The sequence below is a fragment of the Nomascus leucogenys genome, chromosome 9 (genome assembly GCF_006542625.1).
Source record: "Nomascus leucogenys isolate Asia chromosome 9, Asia_NLE_v1, whole genome shotgun sequence".
NCBI lineage: Eukaryota > Metazoa > Chordata > Mammalia > Primates > Hylobatidae > Nomascus > Nomascus leucogenys.
In genome coordinates this window covers 65,649,055-65,669,460 of record NC_044389.1, presented here as the reverse complement: position 1 = coordinate 65,669,460, position 20,406 = coordinate 65,649,055, and the positions used below count along the sequence as shown (strand labels likewise).

The window sequence follows — 20,406 nt, the reverse complement described above, 5'->3', positions numbered from 1 at the left end:
CCAGCCAATTTTTGTATTTTTAGTAGAGACAGGGTTTCCCCATGTTGGCCAGGCTGGTCTCGAACTCCTGACCTCAAGTGATCCACCCGCCTCAGCCCAAAGTGCTGGAATTACAGTCATGAGCCACTGCACCTCGCCTGAATTCTGTTTTAAAATCAAGACAAGTAAGCGCTGGTGGATAGTTGAAGATCTGTATTTTTTAAAGTTTCTATGACTTTGGTTTGACAGTTTTCTTGTGACTTAATATGTATATCAGTTAAACAAGTACAAGTTAAAATATTGAAAGAACGTTTATTGGAAAGGGAATAATTTTTTGTCTTTACATATATACATACACAAAAGTTTCTTTAGCAAGTATCTGGTTCCTTATAGAGGATATCAAAACTCACCCTTAGTGAAATGTAAAAGAATTGATTGTGATTTAGAAATTATTCTTATTTCTAGCATGTTGTATTCCTTTTTTCTTTAAAGATACTGGCATTAAAATACTTAATAAGTTCTGCTACTGTTGTTCATTTTTCACTTTGAAATAACAGGGTTTTTTGATTTGTTAGTGTGCATGTTTTTTTTTTAGAGAAAATTTACTACAGTTGGTAATATTTTAATTTTATATTTGCTATCAGCCTGCAAATTTTTTTTACGACGTTAAAAATCTTAACACAGATATTTGAATACACTTTTTTACTTTGCTTATAATTCCTGAGGCAAAGATGATAAAAATTACTAGCGTTACATAGTTGGAGTCTGCTTTTTTCTTAAGAATATTTCTACCATGTTTAGAATAGATGATTTGCTCATGTTGAATTGCCCTGTTGGCAAATAGGAGATTGCTAATTTTATTCTCTTTTTTTATATGTTGAATATATCAGAAGCCTGGTTTTTTTTTTTTTTTTTTTTTTTTGGTTTGTTTTTGTTTTTTAGCAGACTTTGTATTTTCATTATTAGGAGAGAATAGTAAACTGATCTTTGAAAGTCATACACCAGTATAAATAAAAACTTCACCACCCTAAATTTAGCACACTCTTTCACTTTAAATGGAAACAGTGTCAAGATATCTTACCTACCAAGTGAAGGCCTTGTTCCTATTAAGAGGTGTGAGTGTGAGAATCCAGGGCTACATGGTGATCCCCACACTGGGCTGGTAAAACCTTTGTGACAGTTATTTCAGGGTTAAGGCAGAATTTTGAAGTATTAGGTGATCAATTCAGTTTTATTTTTTTCCTTTCAGGATTCTAAAGGAAAACATTCTCTATTATCTGTTATAGGTCCTCAGAATGGTTGGAATGACCCTCCAGCTTTGAACAGAGTACCCAAAAAGAAGAAGGTACTAGAAAAAGATGTCCATCCAATGGCCTACAGATGTTATGTTAACCACGTAGCCACTTGGAACACACTATACTTCACTTATCCTTTTAAAGGCGAAGCTTACTGAGTGATGTATTTAAGGTGTATTTCAACATGCACCTTCTAATCCATGGAGGGAAGGAAAGGAACTAGAAAACAGGATCATCAAAACCTTGTTCTGATGATGGTGATATAAATTAAAGCCCCTTTAGAAGGCAAGATATAAATTCCCAACAGGCCTCTTTCAAAAAGTAGGAAATTTCAGGCTTCAGGGTTGCTTTTTTTTTTTTTTTTTTTTTTTTTGAGTTACTTTGGTCTTTGGGTTCTACTAGTAATCATGAATTTGGCCATTAAATTTTGGACTTTTTCTATCATGTATAGTATGAATGAAATAGCCTTGTGGCTGAGCGGTATACAGATCTCAATAACTGTTAAGAGCTGTTAGAGCACAAATTAAGATGCTACTTTTTGCCCAAGCCATTTTTACTTTAAAAAAAATTCCTAGTGACCTCTTTCCCCAACTATACTAATGAGAGGCCATAATATAAAATTAGGAGGCATTAAATGAGGAAAGAAACCCAATATTTAGGTTAGTATTAATCAGAAACTGAATTTAGTACTTTTAGTGTGATAGAATTGCCAAATAATGTCTACTTAGGTATCACATTCTGATCATATTAAACACATGTGCACATACACGCACATGCATACTTGGCACCTCTGATTCCAGTATTGCTACATACATTTCTCCAGACCTGATACGCTCTTTCAAAAATGCCATGGTGCTTATAATCCCAGCACTTTGGGAGACTGAGGCGGGTGGATCAGAAGGTCAGGAGTTCTAAACCAGCCTGGCCAGTGTGGTCAAACCCCGTCTCTACTAAAAATACAAAAATTAGCTGGGCGTGGTGGCACACGCCTGTAATCCCAGCTACTTGGGAGGCTGAGGCACGAGAATTGCTTGAACCCGGGAGGCGGAGGTTGCAGTGAGCTGAGATTGCGCTATTGCACTTCAGCCTGGGCGACAGAGCAGGACTCTGTCTCAAAAAAAAAAGCCATGGTTTTAGCTCCCCTTTATTGGGGATAAGTATGGGAGGGTAAAGGGAGACAAAGAAGTCCAGGTTTGAGCTCCCTATCCCTCTTAGCCAAATCAGCTCTATTTTTATGTTTTACTTTGTTTACTTTATTCTGCATAAAATTTCATTTGAAAAAAAGTATTCTACTGCTATTAAAAAATTTGTTTAGCTGTGGTATAACCTAACTCCCTTATTTTAAGCTGAAGAAATGTTGCTATCGTTTTTATTCTTACTCCTGGTGTCTTTTATTTCCATCTTTTAACAGATGCCTGAAAACTTCATGCCTCCTGTTCCCATCACATCACCAATCATGAACCCGTTGGGTGACCCCCAGTCACAGATGCTGCAGCAACAGCCTTCAGCTCCAGTACCACTGTCAAGCCAGTCTTCATTCCCACAGCCACATCTTCCAGGTGGCCAGCATTTCCATGGCATACAGCAACCTCTTGGTCAAACAGGCATGCCACCATCTTTTTCAAAGCCCAACATTGAAGGTGCCCCAGGGGCTCCTATTGGAAATACCTTCCAGGTAACAGTAAATTTGCAGAAGTGGAATGGGAAGATGGCTGTGTTTCAGTATATTTTCTTTAATGTGCTAACTTTTATGATTACATGATTATTATTAAACATCTAGACAACCTAAACAAAAAGTAACTTTTTTTTTTAAGATTGATCATGTATGTGTATTATTTTTCAATTACATGGCCACATACAAACTTCTCTAGAAGAAGGTTATACATTTGAGAGTGTTTGTTTACTATAACTTGGCTTAGTCAGTAGCCATAATTTAAAATCAGATAAATCATCTCTGCATGAGGTTGCTAAGCAAAAGCTGTTTCCAAAGATTTTTCTCTTTAAAATAGAAAATAAAAATGTAGTGAGTTATATATTTTTATGTGTATATATAAACGCTAATAATACAGCCTTATCTTCAGAGAGAGATAAACATTTTTTACTTGCTTTTCACACACAAACAGCCAGTTGGCAAAGTCCTGCATATTGAAAAATCTAACACATTTCTACATAACACACTTAGACATAGAGTTAAGTATTTTGATCTATTCATGAGAAATAAAGAGCTTAGATCAAAGTTCAATATAAGAAGATGAAACAAACTCCTGCCCAAGTAAAAAAACTAGTTCTGCTGTCTGTTTCTGTCTTTGATTCATTGAAGTCAAATTTGTAAAGATTGTATCTCTTGTCACAAGAGTATACTTTACTGTTAAGAGATAATATGCCTGAAGCCGGGCGCAGTGGCTCACGCCTGTTATCCCAACGCTTTGGGAAGCCGAGGCGGGCAGATCACCTGAGGTCAGGAGTTCGAGACCAGCCTGGCCAGCATGGTGAAACCCTGTCTCTACTAAAAATACAAAAATTAGCTGGGCGTGGTGGCGTGCGCCTGTAGTCCCAGCTACTCGGGAGGCTGAGGCAGGAGAATTGCTTGAACCCAGCAGGCAGAGGTTGCAGTGAGCTGAGATCGCGCCACTGCACTCCAGCCTGGACAACAGAGTGAGACTCCGTCTCAAAAAAAAAAAAGATAATATGCCTAAGGAATTTTTAAACATTAAGAGTTGCATTATAAAAACATTTTGACAAAGATGAGAAGAAATGGTTTTCTGAAAAAATAAAAATTAATTATAGAGTTGTATTAAAAAAATAAAAAAGATTACAAGCCTGTGTTATTTTGGGAAGCTACTCAGCCACTTATCTTTGTTTAGACCTGGGTTCTCATGCTGTACTCACCTAGACCTGAACCTTAGTTACCATCAAAAGAGAAAGATACACAGTGTTCAGCCAGGCTATATACCCAGCTGCCTGCCTACTTGGATGTCTTGGAGGCACTTCAACCTCAGCATGTCCAAAACCTAATTCATACTCTTCCTGCCAAACTTAGTCATCTTTCCTTGTTTCCTGTTATCAGTGAGTGGCACCATAATCTTTTCTGTGGAATCCAGGCAAAAACCTGGGGATCATCTTTATACACTTTTCCCTTTAACCTCTATTTTAAATCTCCCCAAGTCTTGTCGATATTACTCCAAAATATTTTTTGAATCCTTTCTTCTCCACATTTCTACTGTAGTCCATGCTACCTTCATCTCTAATCTTCATCAGTGCAGGAACCTCCTAATTGGTCTGCCGATACCTACTTTGATCCATCTCTAATTTGGCCTTTTTTCCTCTTTGCCTAAAACATTACAGCTTCCCATTGTTCTCAGGATAAGGACCAAAATATTCAACATTGTCTGGAAGGCCTCAGTTCATACTCCTTGTTCTCTCTCCTCCAGCTATACTGGCCTTTTAGCTCCCTTTTACCATGATCCTTGCTTTGTACATGTTATTCCTTTCGTCTGGAATGCTCTTTTTTCCTCACTTAACTGTTCAACTCCATTTTGTCCTTCCAGTAAAATTTCCTGAAGAGAGCCTTCCCTTCCCTTCAGTCAAATCTCAGTTATAGCATCTTTTGTTTCCACTAAGTGTTAACGTACTGCAGTTGCTATTTTACATACCTTGATGATGTTTTTAAACTGTGCCTCTTCCATTAGCCTGTAAACTCCCTGAGAACTGAGATCATTTCTGTATTGGCTCACCAGTAGTACATAGCCAGTGCCTGGTACATAGTTGCCTAATATTTTTTGAATGAGTGAAAGAATGAACTAATAAAACTTAAACATTTCTTCTTTGTTCTTTCATCTGTATAGTCAGCAGCATTGGGATGTCTTCTCTCTTAATCTTTGGCTTAATCTTGCAGTTTTGATCACAGCACAGTTAACAACCTCTAAGAGTAAAACAAAGAATAGAAGAATGCCAGCATACACGTAAATGAGCCAACAGGCAGAGCAAGCAGCCATTCTAACCAGCCGAGTGTGTTTTCCAGTGCCTTGTTTTTATTCTCTGCTGGCACATACTTAGTTTCCCATCAGTTATAAACAATATTGACCAACATACGTTACCTAAATTAATCAACTACTTTGTATCCAGTCCTGCATATGAAAATCCAAACTGTAGGAAGAGCGCCTACACTTTGTACTAGATATCTGGTTTTTATTTTTACTTATCGTAAGTGATTTCACACATTAAATTTTAATTTGATTTTGAATAGGTCTATGTACAAGGTTGTCGGTTTCTGTTTATCACGTAGATTCAAGATTGCATATATAAGGTAGCTTCTGGTCATTTCTGATCGGTTTTTGGTGTGTTTCTTCCAGCATGTGCAGTCTTTGCCAACAAAAAAAATTACCAAGAAACCTATTCCAGATGAGCACCTCATTCTAAAGACCACATTTGAGGATCTTATTCAGCGCTGCCTTTCTTCAGCAACAGACCCTGTATGTATTTTTTTTTTAATCATATTTTGCTTAATTAGAAGAATCCTTGGCCAGGCGTGGTGGCTTATGCATGTAATCCCAGCACTTTGGGATGCCGAGGTAGGTGGATCATTTGAAGCCAGGAGTTCAAGACTATCCTGGCCAACATAGCAAAACCCCGTCTCTACTAAAAATACAAAAAATTAGCTGGGTGTGGTGGAATACACCTGTAGTCCCAGCTACTCGAGAGGCTAAAGCAGGAGAATTGCTTGAACCCAGAAGGCAGAGGTTGCAATGAGCCGAGATCGCGCCACTGCACTCCATCCTGGGTGACAGAGAGAGACTCCATCTCAAAATAATAAAATAAAATAAAAGAATCCTTTATGGAGTTCTTCTATAATTATTGCTTGAAGTCCTACAAGGTATATTTCTAAAAAGTTTGTACAAAAGTAATAAAGCTAGCACTTACATAGTTTGCATTACATATAGAAATATATTTAATTGCTTTTTATATATAAATGTACTTAATCTTCACAATAACCTATGGCAGATAGATTTGTCATTTTTATTTTACAGACAAGAAAAGTAAGGCAAAGAGCAGTTAAGTAACACTTCAGGTCAGAGCCAGCATTCAAATCCAGACCATCTGGCTCCAGAATTCGTGCTCTCAACCACCAAGCTATAATGCCTCTCATCAACAAAACTGTATTTGGCACATAAATGGAGCATAATGATGCTATGCAAGAAACTCAGATTTGGGATTTCTTTATGAGCTTATATTGAAATTGTTAAAAGTAGATAGATCATCTTCTAAAGCTTTGCAAAGATGTTAAAGATAGTTAAATGTTTTAGATATCGGAGGCATATTTACATTTAAAGCAACTGATTTTACTTAGTTTACTTAGGATACCCCTGTACTGCAACAATAAACATTCCACAAAGCCAGTCTTAAGTGAAATTTCATTTTCTGCTAGCGCACATTGAATATTTTTAATCATTGGCTACTTGTCTGCATGAAAAAACAACTTCTAGGTCTTATTGTTCATCAGACATTGAGTATTAATATGTGCAGCCTTCTGGTCAGTGGCTTTGTGGAAAGCCATTTTCTGTACTGAAAGTATCAGGAAAGCAGTTAACATAAACCTCAGTGCTTGACATTCTGGGAGTGATGGGAAGACCAAGGTGGAAACAAGAGAGCAGACGAAGCTGATAACCAGATACATGCTAGCCCTTATGCACACTTCTAAATAGACAGGCCATAGTCATTCAAAAATGGAAGCATCTGAATAAGAATGACAAAACGCCAATTCTTCAGGCATGAGTCAGTATAGAGAGGTTGGGAAGACAAATAATACATGGCCCAACTCAATACATTTTTTGTTAATTTACCCTTCCCTCGGTCATCGTATTCCTCTTGGATACCGAGGAGCTCTGGGTAGTAGAGAACCATAAAAGACAAAGTGTTCCTATAATTTCTGTAATTAGTTGGGGAAGAAGTTCTAATATCCTGCCTGCCCAGCTGCCCTTGCCCCGTTGGGGTAGGGCTCCTGTTTGTAGCTAGATAAGGTTAACTTTTTTTTTTTTTTTTGAGACGGAGTTTCACTCTTGTTGCCCAGGCTGGAGTGCAATGGTGCAATCTCGGCTCACTGCAACCTCCGCCTCCCAGGTTCAAGAGATTCAGCCTCCCTAGTAGCTGGGATTACAGGCATGTGCCACCACGCCTGGCTAATTTTGTATTTTTAGAAGAGACGGGGTTTCTCCATGTTGGTCAGGCTGGTCTCGAACTCCCAACCTCAGGTGATCCGCCTGCCTCGGCCTCTCAAAGTGCTGGGATTACAGGTATGAGCCACCGCACCCGGCCAGGTTAACTCTGAGCAAGGATTGTAAGGTTTCCTTTCCGCAAAAGTTCATTTTAATCAGTAGTTGGAATAGTTTTTATAGCATGGATGTATCTTATTTTCACTTTATGTCTAAACAGCACAAAGTAATTTTGCCACACAACTTGGTATGTAGCATCCTTGATGGCCTGTCTCTTCCCCTCTCTTCTCCAAGCACACTGGCATTCCTTCCTTGAACACACCAAGAGCACTTTAGCGTCAGGACTTTATACTTGCTGCTCCTTCTGCCTGGAACTCTTCCTCCACGTATCTGCATTGTTTGTTTCCTCCCAAGTTCAAGGCCTCTGCTCAAATGTCCCATTAGCCATCAGGCTTTTCTTTATTACGCCCAACTCCCAACATGTTTAGCCCCCTTCCTCTATTAATTTTCTTCATAGCAGTTACCACCATCTGACATGCAATATATTGTTCATTTAGATACATTTAGTATCTTTTCTCACCCAGTGGGATATGAGCTGCATGACATACAAGACTTTGTCCCTGGTACAGCACATAATAAGCAGTCAATAAATATTGAACTAACATAAGGCTGTGGTATGATGTAGAACATTAAGTTAATCATGTAATTTTAAAACTGTTAGTTTTAGTTTTAGAATAGTTTCTTTGATTATACTTTATGGTACTACGGTAGAGAGAAAAAAAAGCTTTTTAATAATGTATTTTACTACTTCCCTCAGTAATCTTAAGCTGCCAAAAGATAGTTTTCTTTCTTTCTTGGTGCTTTAAAGGCTTAGAAAAAGGCAGGATTAAACAAATGTAACTAAATGTTTGAGTAGTATTTTCGAAAGGTTAAAACAAGATTCCACAGTTCACCTATATGTTTGCCTTCTACCACCCATAATCGACAATAACTGTACTTAGACCTTCTTTTCGGTGATACACTGACCCATTGCTGCCTCCTGATGCTTGCGAATATAGTGCAAGCAAACATGCATATATACCTTATCAAGTGAGTTGCAGTTCATATGAAATCCAATCAGTACTCTTTTGTGCACTGGAAGGAAGTCTCATCCTTTCCTCATCCCAGTCCCCTCCACCCTCCACCCTCCACCCTTGATAGATGATTGATCTCTGTTCTAATAATCTGTTCAAGTTTCTTTTTTTCTTTTTTTTTTTTTTTTTGAGACGGAGTCTTGCACTGTCGCCTGGGCTGGAGTGCAGTGGCGTGATCTCAGCTCATTGCAACCTCCGCCTCCTGGGTTCAAGCAATTCTCCTGCCTCAGCCTTCCGAGTATCTGGGATTACAGGTGCCCAGCACTACGCCCAGCAAATTTTTTATATTTTTAGTAGAGACAGGGTTTCACATGTTGGCCAGGCTGGTCTCAAACTCCTGACCTCATGATTTGCCTGCCTTGGTCTCCCAAAGTGCTGGGATTACAGGCGTGAGCCACCGCGCCCGGCCATAATCTGTTCAAGTTTCTTAGTTGTAGTTGCCTCCATTTCTTTATAAAATGAAGCCATTAAACATTTTAAGTATAAGGTTTAGTGCAATGAGATAGGGCAAGTTCTTAGGTTAAAAGTTAATGTTCAAATATAACATCTGTTTTTTCTTTCCTGCAGCAAACCAAGAGGAAGCTAGATGATGCCAGCAAACGTTTGGAGTTTCTGTATGATAAACTTAGGGAACAGACAGTAAGTTTTGGAGGAAAAGGATTTATGATAATCATTTATTCCTAGTTGCTAGTAAAACAGTTGTCTTATCAGCACTCCCATTTAGTATGCATAGGGGCAAAATTGTCATGACAGAGAATGGGCATGGCTGTGTCTGAATCATAAATTCCACTCACTGGGGTTAAGGGGATATGGCTGTGTGTGTGTGTGTGTGTGTGTGTGTGTGTGTGTGTGTGGTGAGAGAGATGTTTTAACCCTCTCATAACAAGAGTATAAAGACAAACTGGCCTGTGTTGGCCATAAGGTGACTGACCTTCTGCTGTTCCTTTTATATGGCCCACTTACAAGAAATCAAAGAGTATGCAGATACTCTGTTTTCCAGGGACTAAATCTATAATCTTTCTCATAGTCTAAGACTCTTGATCCTTTTCTTTTAGGATAGCCATTATACAAAAGCAAAGCCAAATGTAGCCACAAGATGAATAGGGTAATGTGCTGTAACTATGAAGATAGCCAGGAGTAAGAAGTCAGTTCACTATGTTTGTTCTCTTGTCCCCACCTCACCATTCTTTTCTAAAATTGTCTTGTTTTATTAATGAAAGCACTAGGAAAGGAGAGGAAAAAAAGAAGTGGAACTTTCTTTTTATTTTTTCCATTTCAGCATTCCTCTACCCCATTCCCCACCCTCAGTTCCATCAGATGAAAATAACCATTTGTCTCATGAGAACCAAACTAAAGAAAGTTGATATAACAGTGGAAGTAGTGTGGTCCTTGGACTGATCCAAAATAAAGTCTTCTCGGTGGGCACAGTGGAATATGCCTGTAATCCCAGCTACTCAGGAGGCTGATGCAGGAGGATCACTGGAGCCCAGGAGTTTGAGACCAGCCTGGGCAACATAGCAAGATCGCATTTCCAAAAAAAAAAGATACAATTAGCGTATACATCTAGATGAGTATATATTAAAACTTTTTTGAAAAATGAGATCAAAATAGGCCAGGCATGGTGGCTCACGCCTGTAATCCCAGCACTTTGGGAGGCTGAGGTAGGCAGATCACCTGAGGTCAGGAGTTTGAGACCAGCCTGGCCGACATGGCGAAACCCTGTCTCTACTAAAAATACAAAAATTAACTGGACATGGTGGCACACAGCTGTAGTCCCAGCTACTCAGGAGGCTGAGGCAGGAGAATCGCTTGAACCTGGGAGGCGGAGGTTGCAGTGAGTCTAGATCGCACCATGTACTCCAGCCCGGGTGACAGAGTGAGACTCCATCTCAAAAAAAAAAAAAATCCAAATAAAGTCTTCTGTAAAGTATGGACACCTATGCCAAGTAATGACATAGTAAAAAAACTACAGGTTTTATACTTTTAAGAGATGACAGGATTATAAAAAGCAGGTAAGAATTAGTAAATTTGGGCCCTTCCTTTGAGATATTATGATTAAGAATCTTTAATCTCCTTTTTGTGCATAGGATAATTTTTTAAAGTTCTGAGGCTCTCTTAAGTGGAGAGAGAAATTAGCATTTCAGTTTGGAGAGGAAATCGGGCTGCTTTTCTGTAAGAAAATACCTGGCTTATACATGTATAATTCATAAATAACTTATTTATGTAAATCATTTGGTTGTGGTTCTACTTGATAACTGTTGCTTGGTTCAAGAAACTTTCTAGAAATGCTAAGTGGTTTATATATTTTTATAATGTTTGTTTCAAATTCCACTTAAATATCTGGGTTTAATGTTTGTGGAGGATCTCATGGGAAATTCTCCCTTAATTTAATTCTTTCTCTTGGTTCTACTTTTGTTTCAGCTTTCACCAACAATCACCAGTGGTTTACACAACATCGCAAGGAGCATTGAAACTCGAAACTACTCAGAAGGATTGACCATGCATACCCACATAGTTAGCACCAGCAACTTCAGTGAGACCTCTGCTTTCATGCCAGTTCTCAAAGTTGTTCTCACCCAGGCCAATAAGCTGGGTGTCTAAAAGGACAGCTTCTCTTCCACTCAATATTGCCATTTTTCCAAAGAAACATGTTAAAAAAAAAAAATTATAAGACATGGACCAGTCCTCATTAGCATGTTTGCATAGCAACCAGTCAAGAGCATTTACACTATTTCTGCCGATATACTCACCTTAGAACTGCTCAGAACCCTGGTGCTTTATTTTTGTTTTAATCTTTTGTTGCCAGTGATGATTTTCCTATTCTGCAAATAGTGTATTTCCTGGATTACACATAGTATGGTTTCCTGAAGTATTCTGATAAATGTGTTTTTTAAAACCTCAATATACTTTTTAGAAAAGGAGCATCTGGTTATGCATAAAGCAGAGCTAAAACTAAATTTCTTTCGTGTCCTCCCTACTTCCTCAATGTCAATCAGATTAAAGTGTGTAATCCTATTTTATGTGTGTATAGTCTTTTTTGAAACAGCTGCTTAAAATTTAGTTTTTTTGTGTGTCTTAGGATTCCTGAGTAAATAACTACATCTACAAACTGCTGCATGGGTTTTAGCAGATATTAATAAAAATGGGATCACTGGCTTTATAGGAAAAGACTGGACATTTTTATTCTGTAGAATGCATTGAGCTTTTTTCTATTTGTAAATGTTTCAATATTCTGCTTGAGTTTTAAGACTAAATTGTGTCCATTTTTTGCTAGAAATTTTTTCACCTATTTTGTTTAAATTACCTATAGCTGTGCCAGGCATGGTGGCTCATGCTTGTAATTCCAGCACTTTGAGAGGCCGAAGCAGGCAGATCACCTGAGGTCGGGAGTTCAAGACTAGACTGGCCAACATGAAGAAACCCTATCTCTACTATAAAGTACAAAATTAGCCGGGCGTGGTGGCGCATGCCTATAATCCCAGCTACTTGGGTGGCTGAGGCAGGAGAATCGCTTGAACCTGGGAGGCGGAGGTCGCGGTGAGCTGAGATCACGCCATTGCTCTCCAGTCTGGGCAACAAGAGCAAAACTCTTCCTCAAAAAAAAAAAAATTTACCTATAGCTTTGAGGTTTAAGTTCAGAAAGAAAGCTTTAATTTCAGTCAGCCTCTAAATCAAAGCCACACATTTTGCACCCAGTTTTTCTGTCAAGTGACTTTATCATCATCTGTCTTAAGAACAGTGTGGTAAGGCTGGGCGCGGTGGCTCACACCTGTAATCCCAGCACTTTCAGAGGCCAAGGCAGGCTGATTGACCTGAGGTCAGGAGTTCGAGACCAGCCTGACCAACATGGAGGAACCCTGTCTCTACTAAAAATACAAAATTAGCCAGCCAGACGTGGTGGTGCATGCCTGTAATCCCAGCTACTCGGGAGGCTGAGGCAGGAGAACCGCTTGAACCTGGGAAGCGGAGGTTGCAGTGAACCAAGATCGCACCATTGCACTCCAGCCTGGGCAACAGCCTCCATCTCAAAATAAATAAATAAAAGAACAATGTGGTTAACAAAAAAAATAATGGTCCCTATAGAATCTGGAGAAGAATTAGATAATAATTTTCATAGTTTATGCAGTATTCCTTAAGAGGGTCAAAAAGCTAGAAAATAAACACTGTAGAGTAAGTTATGTCAATTTTCTTCAGCCTGAGTAAAATAGTTTGCAAGAACCTCTTGATTCTATTTGCCAAGATTCCCTACTCAACAAATACATGCTGCATTTTAAAAAATTACCCAGGCGGGGTGCAGTGGCTCACACCTGTAATCCCAGCACTTTGGGAGAAGAGGCAGGAGGATCACTTGAGCCCAGGAGTTCAAGACTAGCCTGGGCTACATAGTGAGACCGTGTCTCTACTAAAAATAAAAAAAATTAGCCCGATGTGGTGGCACATGCCTGTGGTCCCAGCTACTTGGGAGGCTGAGACAGAAGGATCCCTTGAGCCCCAGAGGTCAAGGCTGCAGTGAGCTGTGATTGTGCCACTTCACTCCAGCCTGGGCGACAGACACCCTGTCTCAAAAAAGAAAAAAAAAAAGAGTACCTTGATAGCATGTACGTATGTTGGAGTCTCAGGAATGGACTATCTAGACTTATAAATGGATATATTGTCAACTAGCTCATTGGTTTCCTATGCGCTTGATAGTGTGAGTCACACGCCTGTAATCCCAGCACTTTGGGAGGCCAAGGCGGGTGGATCTCGAGGTCAGGAGTTCAAGACCAGCCTGGCCAAGATGGTGAAACCTCATCTCTACTAAAAATACAAAAAAAATTAGCCAGGAGTGGTGGCAGGCGCTTGTAATCCCAGCTACTCAGGAGGCTGAGGCAGAGAATTGCTTGAACCCAGGAGGCAGAGATTGCAGTGAGCCAAGATCGTGCCACTGCACTCCAGCCTGGGCAACAGAGCGAGACTCTGTCTCAAAAATAAAAAGATAGTGTGAGTCAGTTCCACTACTCATTGAAGTGACAACGTGACCCTCTGGATTTGACCCTGAACAGTAGTATCAGTCCAAGACTCCATCTGCAGAGTGGACTGGCTTCAAGTATTTTTTTTTTATTTTTATTTTTTTTTTTTTTTTTGAGACGGAGTATCGCTCTGTTGCCCAGGCTGGAGTGCAGTGGCACAATCTCAGCTCACTGCAAGCTCTGCCTCCCAGGTTCACGCCATTCTCCTGCCTCAGCCTCTCCGAGTAGCTGGGGCTACAGGCGCCCGCCACCACACCCGGCTAATTTTTTGTATTTTTAGTAGAGACGGGGTTTCACTGTGGTCTCGATCTCCTGACCTCGTGATCCGCCCGCCTCGGCCCCCCAAAGTGCTGGGATTACAAGCGTGAGCCACCGCGCCCAGCCATTTTTTTTTAATTAATCACCCTTATAGTTAGAATTTGTTTTGCAGTTGCATGTTTATCTTGACATGACAATGGCATATTTGGCATCATTCTACCAAAAAAAACTATTTTCCAAAAGATGAGAAACAAAAGTAGGTGGCAGTAGAGCCCTGGCCAACCCAAAGATTTATTTAAGAATATGAGTGTATAGGCTGGGCGCGGTGGCTCACGCTTGTAATCCCAGCACTTTGGGAGGCCCGAGGCGGGCAGATCACGAGGTCAGGAGATCGAGACCATCCTGGCTAACATGGTGAAACCCTGCCTCTACTAAAAAGACAAAAAATTAGCTGGGCGTGGTGGCAGGTGCCTGTAGTCCCAGCTACTCTGGAGGCTGAGGCAGGAGAATGGTGTGAACCTAGGAGGTGGAGCTTGCAGTGAGCAGAGATCGCGCCACTGCATTGCAGTCTGGACGACAGTGCAAGACTCCATCTCAAAAAAAAAAATGAGTATGAGTGTATAAAACTACTTGCCACTGGTAGCAGAGCACCTGCTCTCTCCTTTTTCATTACATTGTGATTTTTTTTTTTCCACTTGCAGCCATTTCTGTATGTGGCTTATAATCTTGTAAGAGTTTCATATAAATGAATGGAGGTGAGATGAGCCAAACTCAAATTGTTTTGGTCTCTGAAGTATGAAGATAATAGGCAATTAGAGAAAGAAAGTAGTTTTTCTTCAGAAAAGACAACTTCTATGAAGTTTTCTTTTTTAAAAAAATGAAAAAAAATGTCAACTTGATTTTGTAAATAATTCTGTTTTTAATGTTTTCAACGTGGATGACATTACAGTATATGCCTGCACAATTCAGGAACCTCTGTTTAAGGCTGTTCTTATATAAAGATTTCACGGATCATACAAGTCTTTGTTGTGACATTTTGGAAAGTTAGAGCTGTATTTTCTACCCTTGTCATTACTTCATATATAGTGACCAGTCATGCTTTCTGAATCCCAGGTCTGTTCAATTTACTTTTTATGTTGTGTGCTTCTTTTTAAAACCTACTTAATTTTAAAACAAGGGAGGGAATGTGAGGAAAGCTGGTGGGTGAGGCCGGGTGTTGGCCAGGAAATGTACCAGAGTCTCTGGAGGTGGTGCTTTTTATATTACTTCTGGTCCTCTTCTCCCTTCTTTATACCACACTTTGGGTTTGGTGGGATGGATGTACCCTTAGGCTGCACTTGAGAATCATTATGTGTAATCAGAGATAGAGTCAATGGAGGTAGTTGTTCATTTGAGCAGTGTGGGGCAGGAAAAAGTTGGGAACAGAACTGCTCTATACCCAACTGTTGAGAGTCCAGTGAACCTATATATTCTTTGGATTCAGAAAATTGTCATGTATCCTGGAGGACAGGAAGATGCCATAGAATCCCTGGCGACCAGATGTACTTTGATGGCTCATGCCTGTAATCGCAACATTTTTTGTGAGGGTGAGGCAGGAGGATTGCTTGAGCCCAGGAGTTCAAGACCAGCTTGTGCAACATAGTGAGACCCCATCACTACAAAATAAATTTTTTTAAATTAGCCAGTCATGGTGGCACATGCCTATAGTTCCAGCTACTCAAGAGGCTGAGGTGGGAGGATCACTTGAGCTCAGGAGGTTGAGGCTGCAATGAGCTGTGATCATGCCACTGCACTCCAGCCTGGGCGACAGAGAGAAATCCTCTCTCAAAAGAAGTAGGGGAGGGAGGGATGACACGTTTTTGATAACCACTTAACACCTGACCATATTTGGATTCACCTAAGAGTGAATGTGAAGCCATTTGTTGACTCTTCTGCCACAGTGGAGACTTCATTTGGGATTGTCATGAAGTTTCAGCCAATAGTGTATGCATATGTATATATATACACACACAAACATACAGATTCCCCCCCACCCCTTTGTTTTGTTCCACTGCTGTGGTAGCAGCATCCTCAAGTATAACCTCTGATTAATCTGCAGGGGTGTTCATTACATGCTGAAGATGTCAGCATCTTCAAATCATTCTGTAAATAAGCATAAGAGGGACTGTGCACAGACACTGTTAACTATTTGATCTTATGGATAAATGTCCCAAATCTTTAAATAAATATAGATTACAGAGAAAAAGCAAATTAGCTTTCACTTTTTTTGGTACATTGTTTAATTAGTTTTAACAGGCCTTTCCTGATAGGTACTGCTGCTGATTGAAAGGATCTGCCATTTACTTGAGCTGGGCACTCAATTATGTATTTAAATCTCTCTCAATCTTCACATCAGCCCAGGGCACTAAGTAATTCCAGTTGCTAAGCACAGCTGGAATCTGGATTCCAACCCAGGTCTCAGCCTAGTAAGCCTGTCTTTTTCCCACAAAAAGAGATTTTTTTTCCCCCAAGGTAAAGATAACTGCTACTGTATAACAAAAACCTGAGTTTTGATATTGATTTTGCTCCCCTGCCCCACTTCCCCATTAGTCTACAGAGACCTGGCTTCTTCCACAAAAGAGGAATGTACACATTATAGTGAGTAACATTTATTGAGCATGGTGTGTTGGCATCTTTTCAGGCAGGCTCTCTTCACATGGTGGGAAAGGTAACTCCTGTCAGCACAAAGCCTACATCTCCACTACTTGTGATATACAAAGGGAAGAGAGACCATCTCACAATATCTATATATTGTTCATAAAGACAACTCTGGCTTCATTTGGGTCTCATGCCCACTACCTGATCAGTCTGTGCCAGGGAGGTGGAGTACCAGAGAACTGGCTGGTCTGGATAGTACGCCCACCCTAGTGTGAGCCCAGTGATTTTTTTTTTGTAGAGATGGAGTCTCGCTCTGTCACCCAGGCTGGAGTGCAGTGGTGTGATCTTGGCTCACTGCAACCTCCACTTTCCGTGTTCAAGCAATTCTTCTGCCTCAGCCTCCTGAGTAGCTGGGACTACAGGCCCACACCGCCATGCCTGGCTAATTTCTTTTGCATTTTAGTAGAGAGAGGGTTTCACCGTGTTGCCCAGACTGGTCTCGAACTCCTGAGCTCAGGCAATCCACCTGCCTTGGCCTCCCAAAGTGCTAGGATTACAGGCATGAGCCATCACACTCAGCCGAGCCCAGTGATTTTAAACACTACTAAGACCACATAGAGTGATTCCCCAAAGCAAAGGGTGCAGTGTAGAGAAAAAGAGGGAGAAAATGGCCAGAACAACCACATACTTCTTGTAGATCACACCAGGGAAGAGTTACAGAACCAGGATTCTAGACTGGAGGGAAGCCGTGGGTGGTAGTAGTAAAAAGCTATTAGGGAGCTCACTTTATCCCGACTGCTGGAAGTAGTGTCTCCATGACACCTGGGAGTCAAGGAGCTGGGTTCTAGTGCCTTCTCTGTCACATACTGTTAGCCAAATCATGTCACTACCTTCTGCCTCTGTTTCCCCAACTGTAAAATGAGGGAATAGGACTCGATTTCTAACTTCACTTGCAGCTCTGAAAGGCTGTGATAATCCGCCTTTTCCACAATGTCTTTGTCTGTTACCTACAAGTCTTCAGGGGGGATAAAAAGTTTGGTAAGTACCAAAGCTTTTTTTTTTTTTTTCACCATGTTGGCTAGGATGGTCTGGATTTCTTGACCTTGTGATCTGCCCACCTCGGCCTCACAGTGCTGGGATTACAGGCATAAGCCACCGCACCCAGCCTCAAGAAACAGTTTTTTTTTTTTTTTTTTTTTTTTTTGAGACGGAGTCTCGCTCTTTCACCCAGGCTGGAGTGCAGTGGCGCGATCTCGGCTCACTGCAAGCTCCGCCCCCCGGGGTTCACGCCATTCTCCTGCCTCAGCCTCCCGAGTAGCTGGGACTACAGGCGCCTGCCACCTCGCCCGGCTAATTTTTTGTATTTTTAGTAGAGACGGGGTTTCACCGTGTTAGCCAGGATGGTCTCAATCTCCTGACCTCGTGATGCGCCCGCCTCGGCCTCCCAAAGTGCTGGGATTACAGGCGTGAGCCACCACGCCTGGCCAGTAAGTACCAAAGCTTTTAAGAAAGAGGACAGAAACAAGGCCGGGTGTGGTGGCTCACGCCTGTAATTCCAGTACTTTGGGAGGCCAAGGCGGGCGGATCACAAGGCCAGGAGTTCAAGACCAGCCTGGCCAATATGGTGAAACCCCGTCTCTACTAAAAATATAAAAAGTTAGCCACGTGTCATGGCACAGACCTGTAGTCCCAGCCACTTGGGAGGCTTAGGCAGGAGAATTATGAACTGGGGAGGCCGAGGTTGCAGTGAGCCAAGATCACGCTACTGTACTCCAGCCTGGGCAACAGAGTGAGACTCTGTCTCAAAAAAAAAAAAAAAAAAAAAAAGGACAGAAACAACTCAGGCCTGTTTCTATTTCGATAACGTTTTTCCTCTTGTAGAGTTAATTTGATTTCCATTCTGGAGCAAAATCAATTCTGCACTTCCCCTGGTTGGAAATTAATGGGCAAGCATTAAAGAGAGAGTTTGTAATTTGAGGACTTGGGAAAAACATTTGCTTGGCCTTGAAGTCCTCAAGTAGTGAGTCCTCCTCATTAAGGATATATATTTTCATGAAATTAACCTTTCTGCACACTTGTTTCCCACATCAAGCACAGGCTACATTTGAGTGATGGCTTAGGATACTCAAAATGAACCAGTTTTTCTTCTGGTGCTGCAAATCTGGGTCACCCTTTTGACATTCCTGAACTCTATTTACAAATTCCCCCTCCCTGCTAGAGAACAACAGGGGCCTTTGCCTTTTTAGAGCAGGCTGTGGTAATTGACACAGCAGGAAGAGAAAGAGATCATTGAAACGGAAACAATAACAGCAGCTAATGCTGAGAAATAAATAAGAACTTCTCTGCATTTATCTGCCCTTGGAAACCAAAATAACGATCCTAAAAGAAAATGGGGTGGGTGTTGTGGAGGGAGGGGAACTGGAGAGCTGGAAGAGTTTGTGGGTGAAAACTTTATTAATGCTGTCTTCTGTCATAATAATAGAAAATGTTTATTTCACAGAGCTGAGATTTGGAAGCAGGGAGAGTGGAGAGGAGTTTGGTTAGAGTGGAGAGGAGTTTGGTTAGGTTTACAGACCTCATTTCTAGACAGTTGCAGTAACTCATGCCTGTAATCCCAACACTTTGGGAGGCCTAGGCAGAAGGATCACTTGAGCCCAGGAGTTCAAGACCAGCTTGTACAACACAGTGAGACCCCCGTCTCTACAAAAAAAAAATGTATTTTTTTTTTAATTAGCCAGGTGTGGTAACACATGCCTATAGTCCCAGCTACTTAGGAGGCTGAGGTGGGAGGATCGCTTGAGCTCAGGAGGTTGAGGCAACAGTGAGCTGTGATTGCACCACTGCACTTCAGCCTGGTCAAAGGTGGATGTGGTGTGGGTATTAACAAATGTTGACATGTCATGGCTGGGTCTTAAAAAAGGATGATTAGTGACTTCCAGAGCATTTATTAGAGTTTGTGGTATATACTTCTTTTAGTGATTATTTGATTAATGTCTGCCTCCCCTACTGAACTGTGAATTCCCTGAGCATAAAGCTATAAACTCCTCTGTCTATGGAGCTGGGCTCAGTGCTTAACTTCTAGAAGAGGCTCGATAAATACATATTGAATGAAAGAATGTTGAGATTGAAACTCAAGATTGTTTGGAAAGATGCAAGGGGCAGCATATTGCTGACCAAAGAGACAGGTTTGGGTAGGTTTCAGTATGTCAGTGGGTTTTTCATAAAGTAGACCTTCTTAACTATCTTATGAATCCGGAATGAACAGCCTTCAAATCTGGCCATCTCCAGAGCCCAGTTTCCTGCTGCCAAATTGCAGCAGGCATGGTGGCTCACGCCTGTAATCCCAACACTTTGGGAGGCTGAGGCCAGTGGATCACCTGAGGTCATGAGTTCGAGACCAGCCTAACCAACATGGAGAAACCCCGACTCTACTAAAAATACAAAATTAGCTGGGTGTGGTGGCACATGCCTGTAATCCCAGCTACTTGGGAAGCTGAGGCAGGAGAATCACTTGAAACTGGGAGGCAGAGGTTGCGGTGAGCCGAGATCATGCCATTGCACTCCAGCCTGGGCAACAAGAGCGAAACTGTCTCAAAAAAAAAAAAAAAAAAAAATTAGCTGGGCGTAGCGGCGCATGCCTGCAGTCCCAGCTACCGGGGAGGCTGAGGCAGGAGAATCGCTTGAACCCAGGAGGCAGAGATTGCAGTGAGCCGAGATCGCGCCACTGCACGCCAGCCTGGCGACAGAGCGAGACTCTGTCTCAAAAAAAAAAAGTCATCAGGAAATGTTGGAAGGGTCTTAAGCAATAAGGCTGGTGTCTTTGTTAAAGGAAAACCCTTCACTCTTTTTCTCATCTAAAGCAATAGAAGCATTCATTTTAGAGGAC

At 41.2% G+C, this 20,406-nt stretch overlaps 1 protein-coding gene across 11 annotated transcripts in view; it reads left to right on the top strand.

The window, feature by feature from the left end:
- The window catches only part of SEC31A (SEC31 homolog A, COPII coat complex component), a 76,113-nt gene extending 64,482 nt beyond the window's left edge, over nucleotides 1-11,631 (top strand). For all 11 annotated transcript variants that reach the window (XM_012499450.1, XM_030819072.1, XM_012499451.1 and 8 more), the window contains 5 exons: nucleotides 1,266-1,324; nucleotides 2,686-2,949; nucleotides 5,627-5,746; nucleotides 9,184-9,255; nucleotides 11,038-11,631. In XM_012499450.1, coding sequence (XP_012354904.1) covers nucleotides 1,266-1,324; nucleotides 2,686-2,949; nucleotides 5,627-5,746; nucleotides 9,184-9,255; nucleotides 11,038-11,217 — 695 coding nt within the window. In that variant the 3' untranslated portion in view covers nucleotides 11,218-11,631. The remainder of the gene's footprint in view (nucleotides 1-1,265; nucleotides 1,325-2,685; nucleotides 2,950-5,626; nucleotides 5,747-9,183; nucleotides 9,256-11,037) is intronic.
- The last annotated feature ends 8,775 nt before the right edge of the window (nucleotides 11,632-20,406 follow it).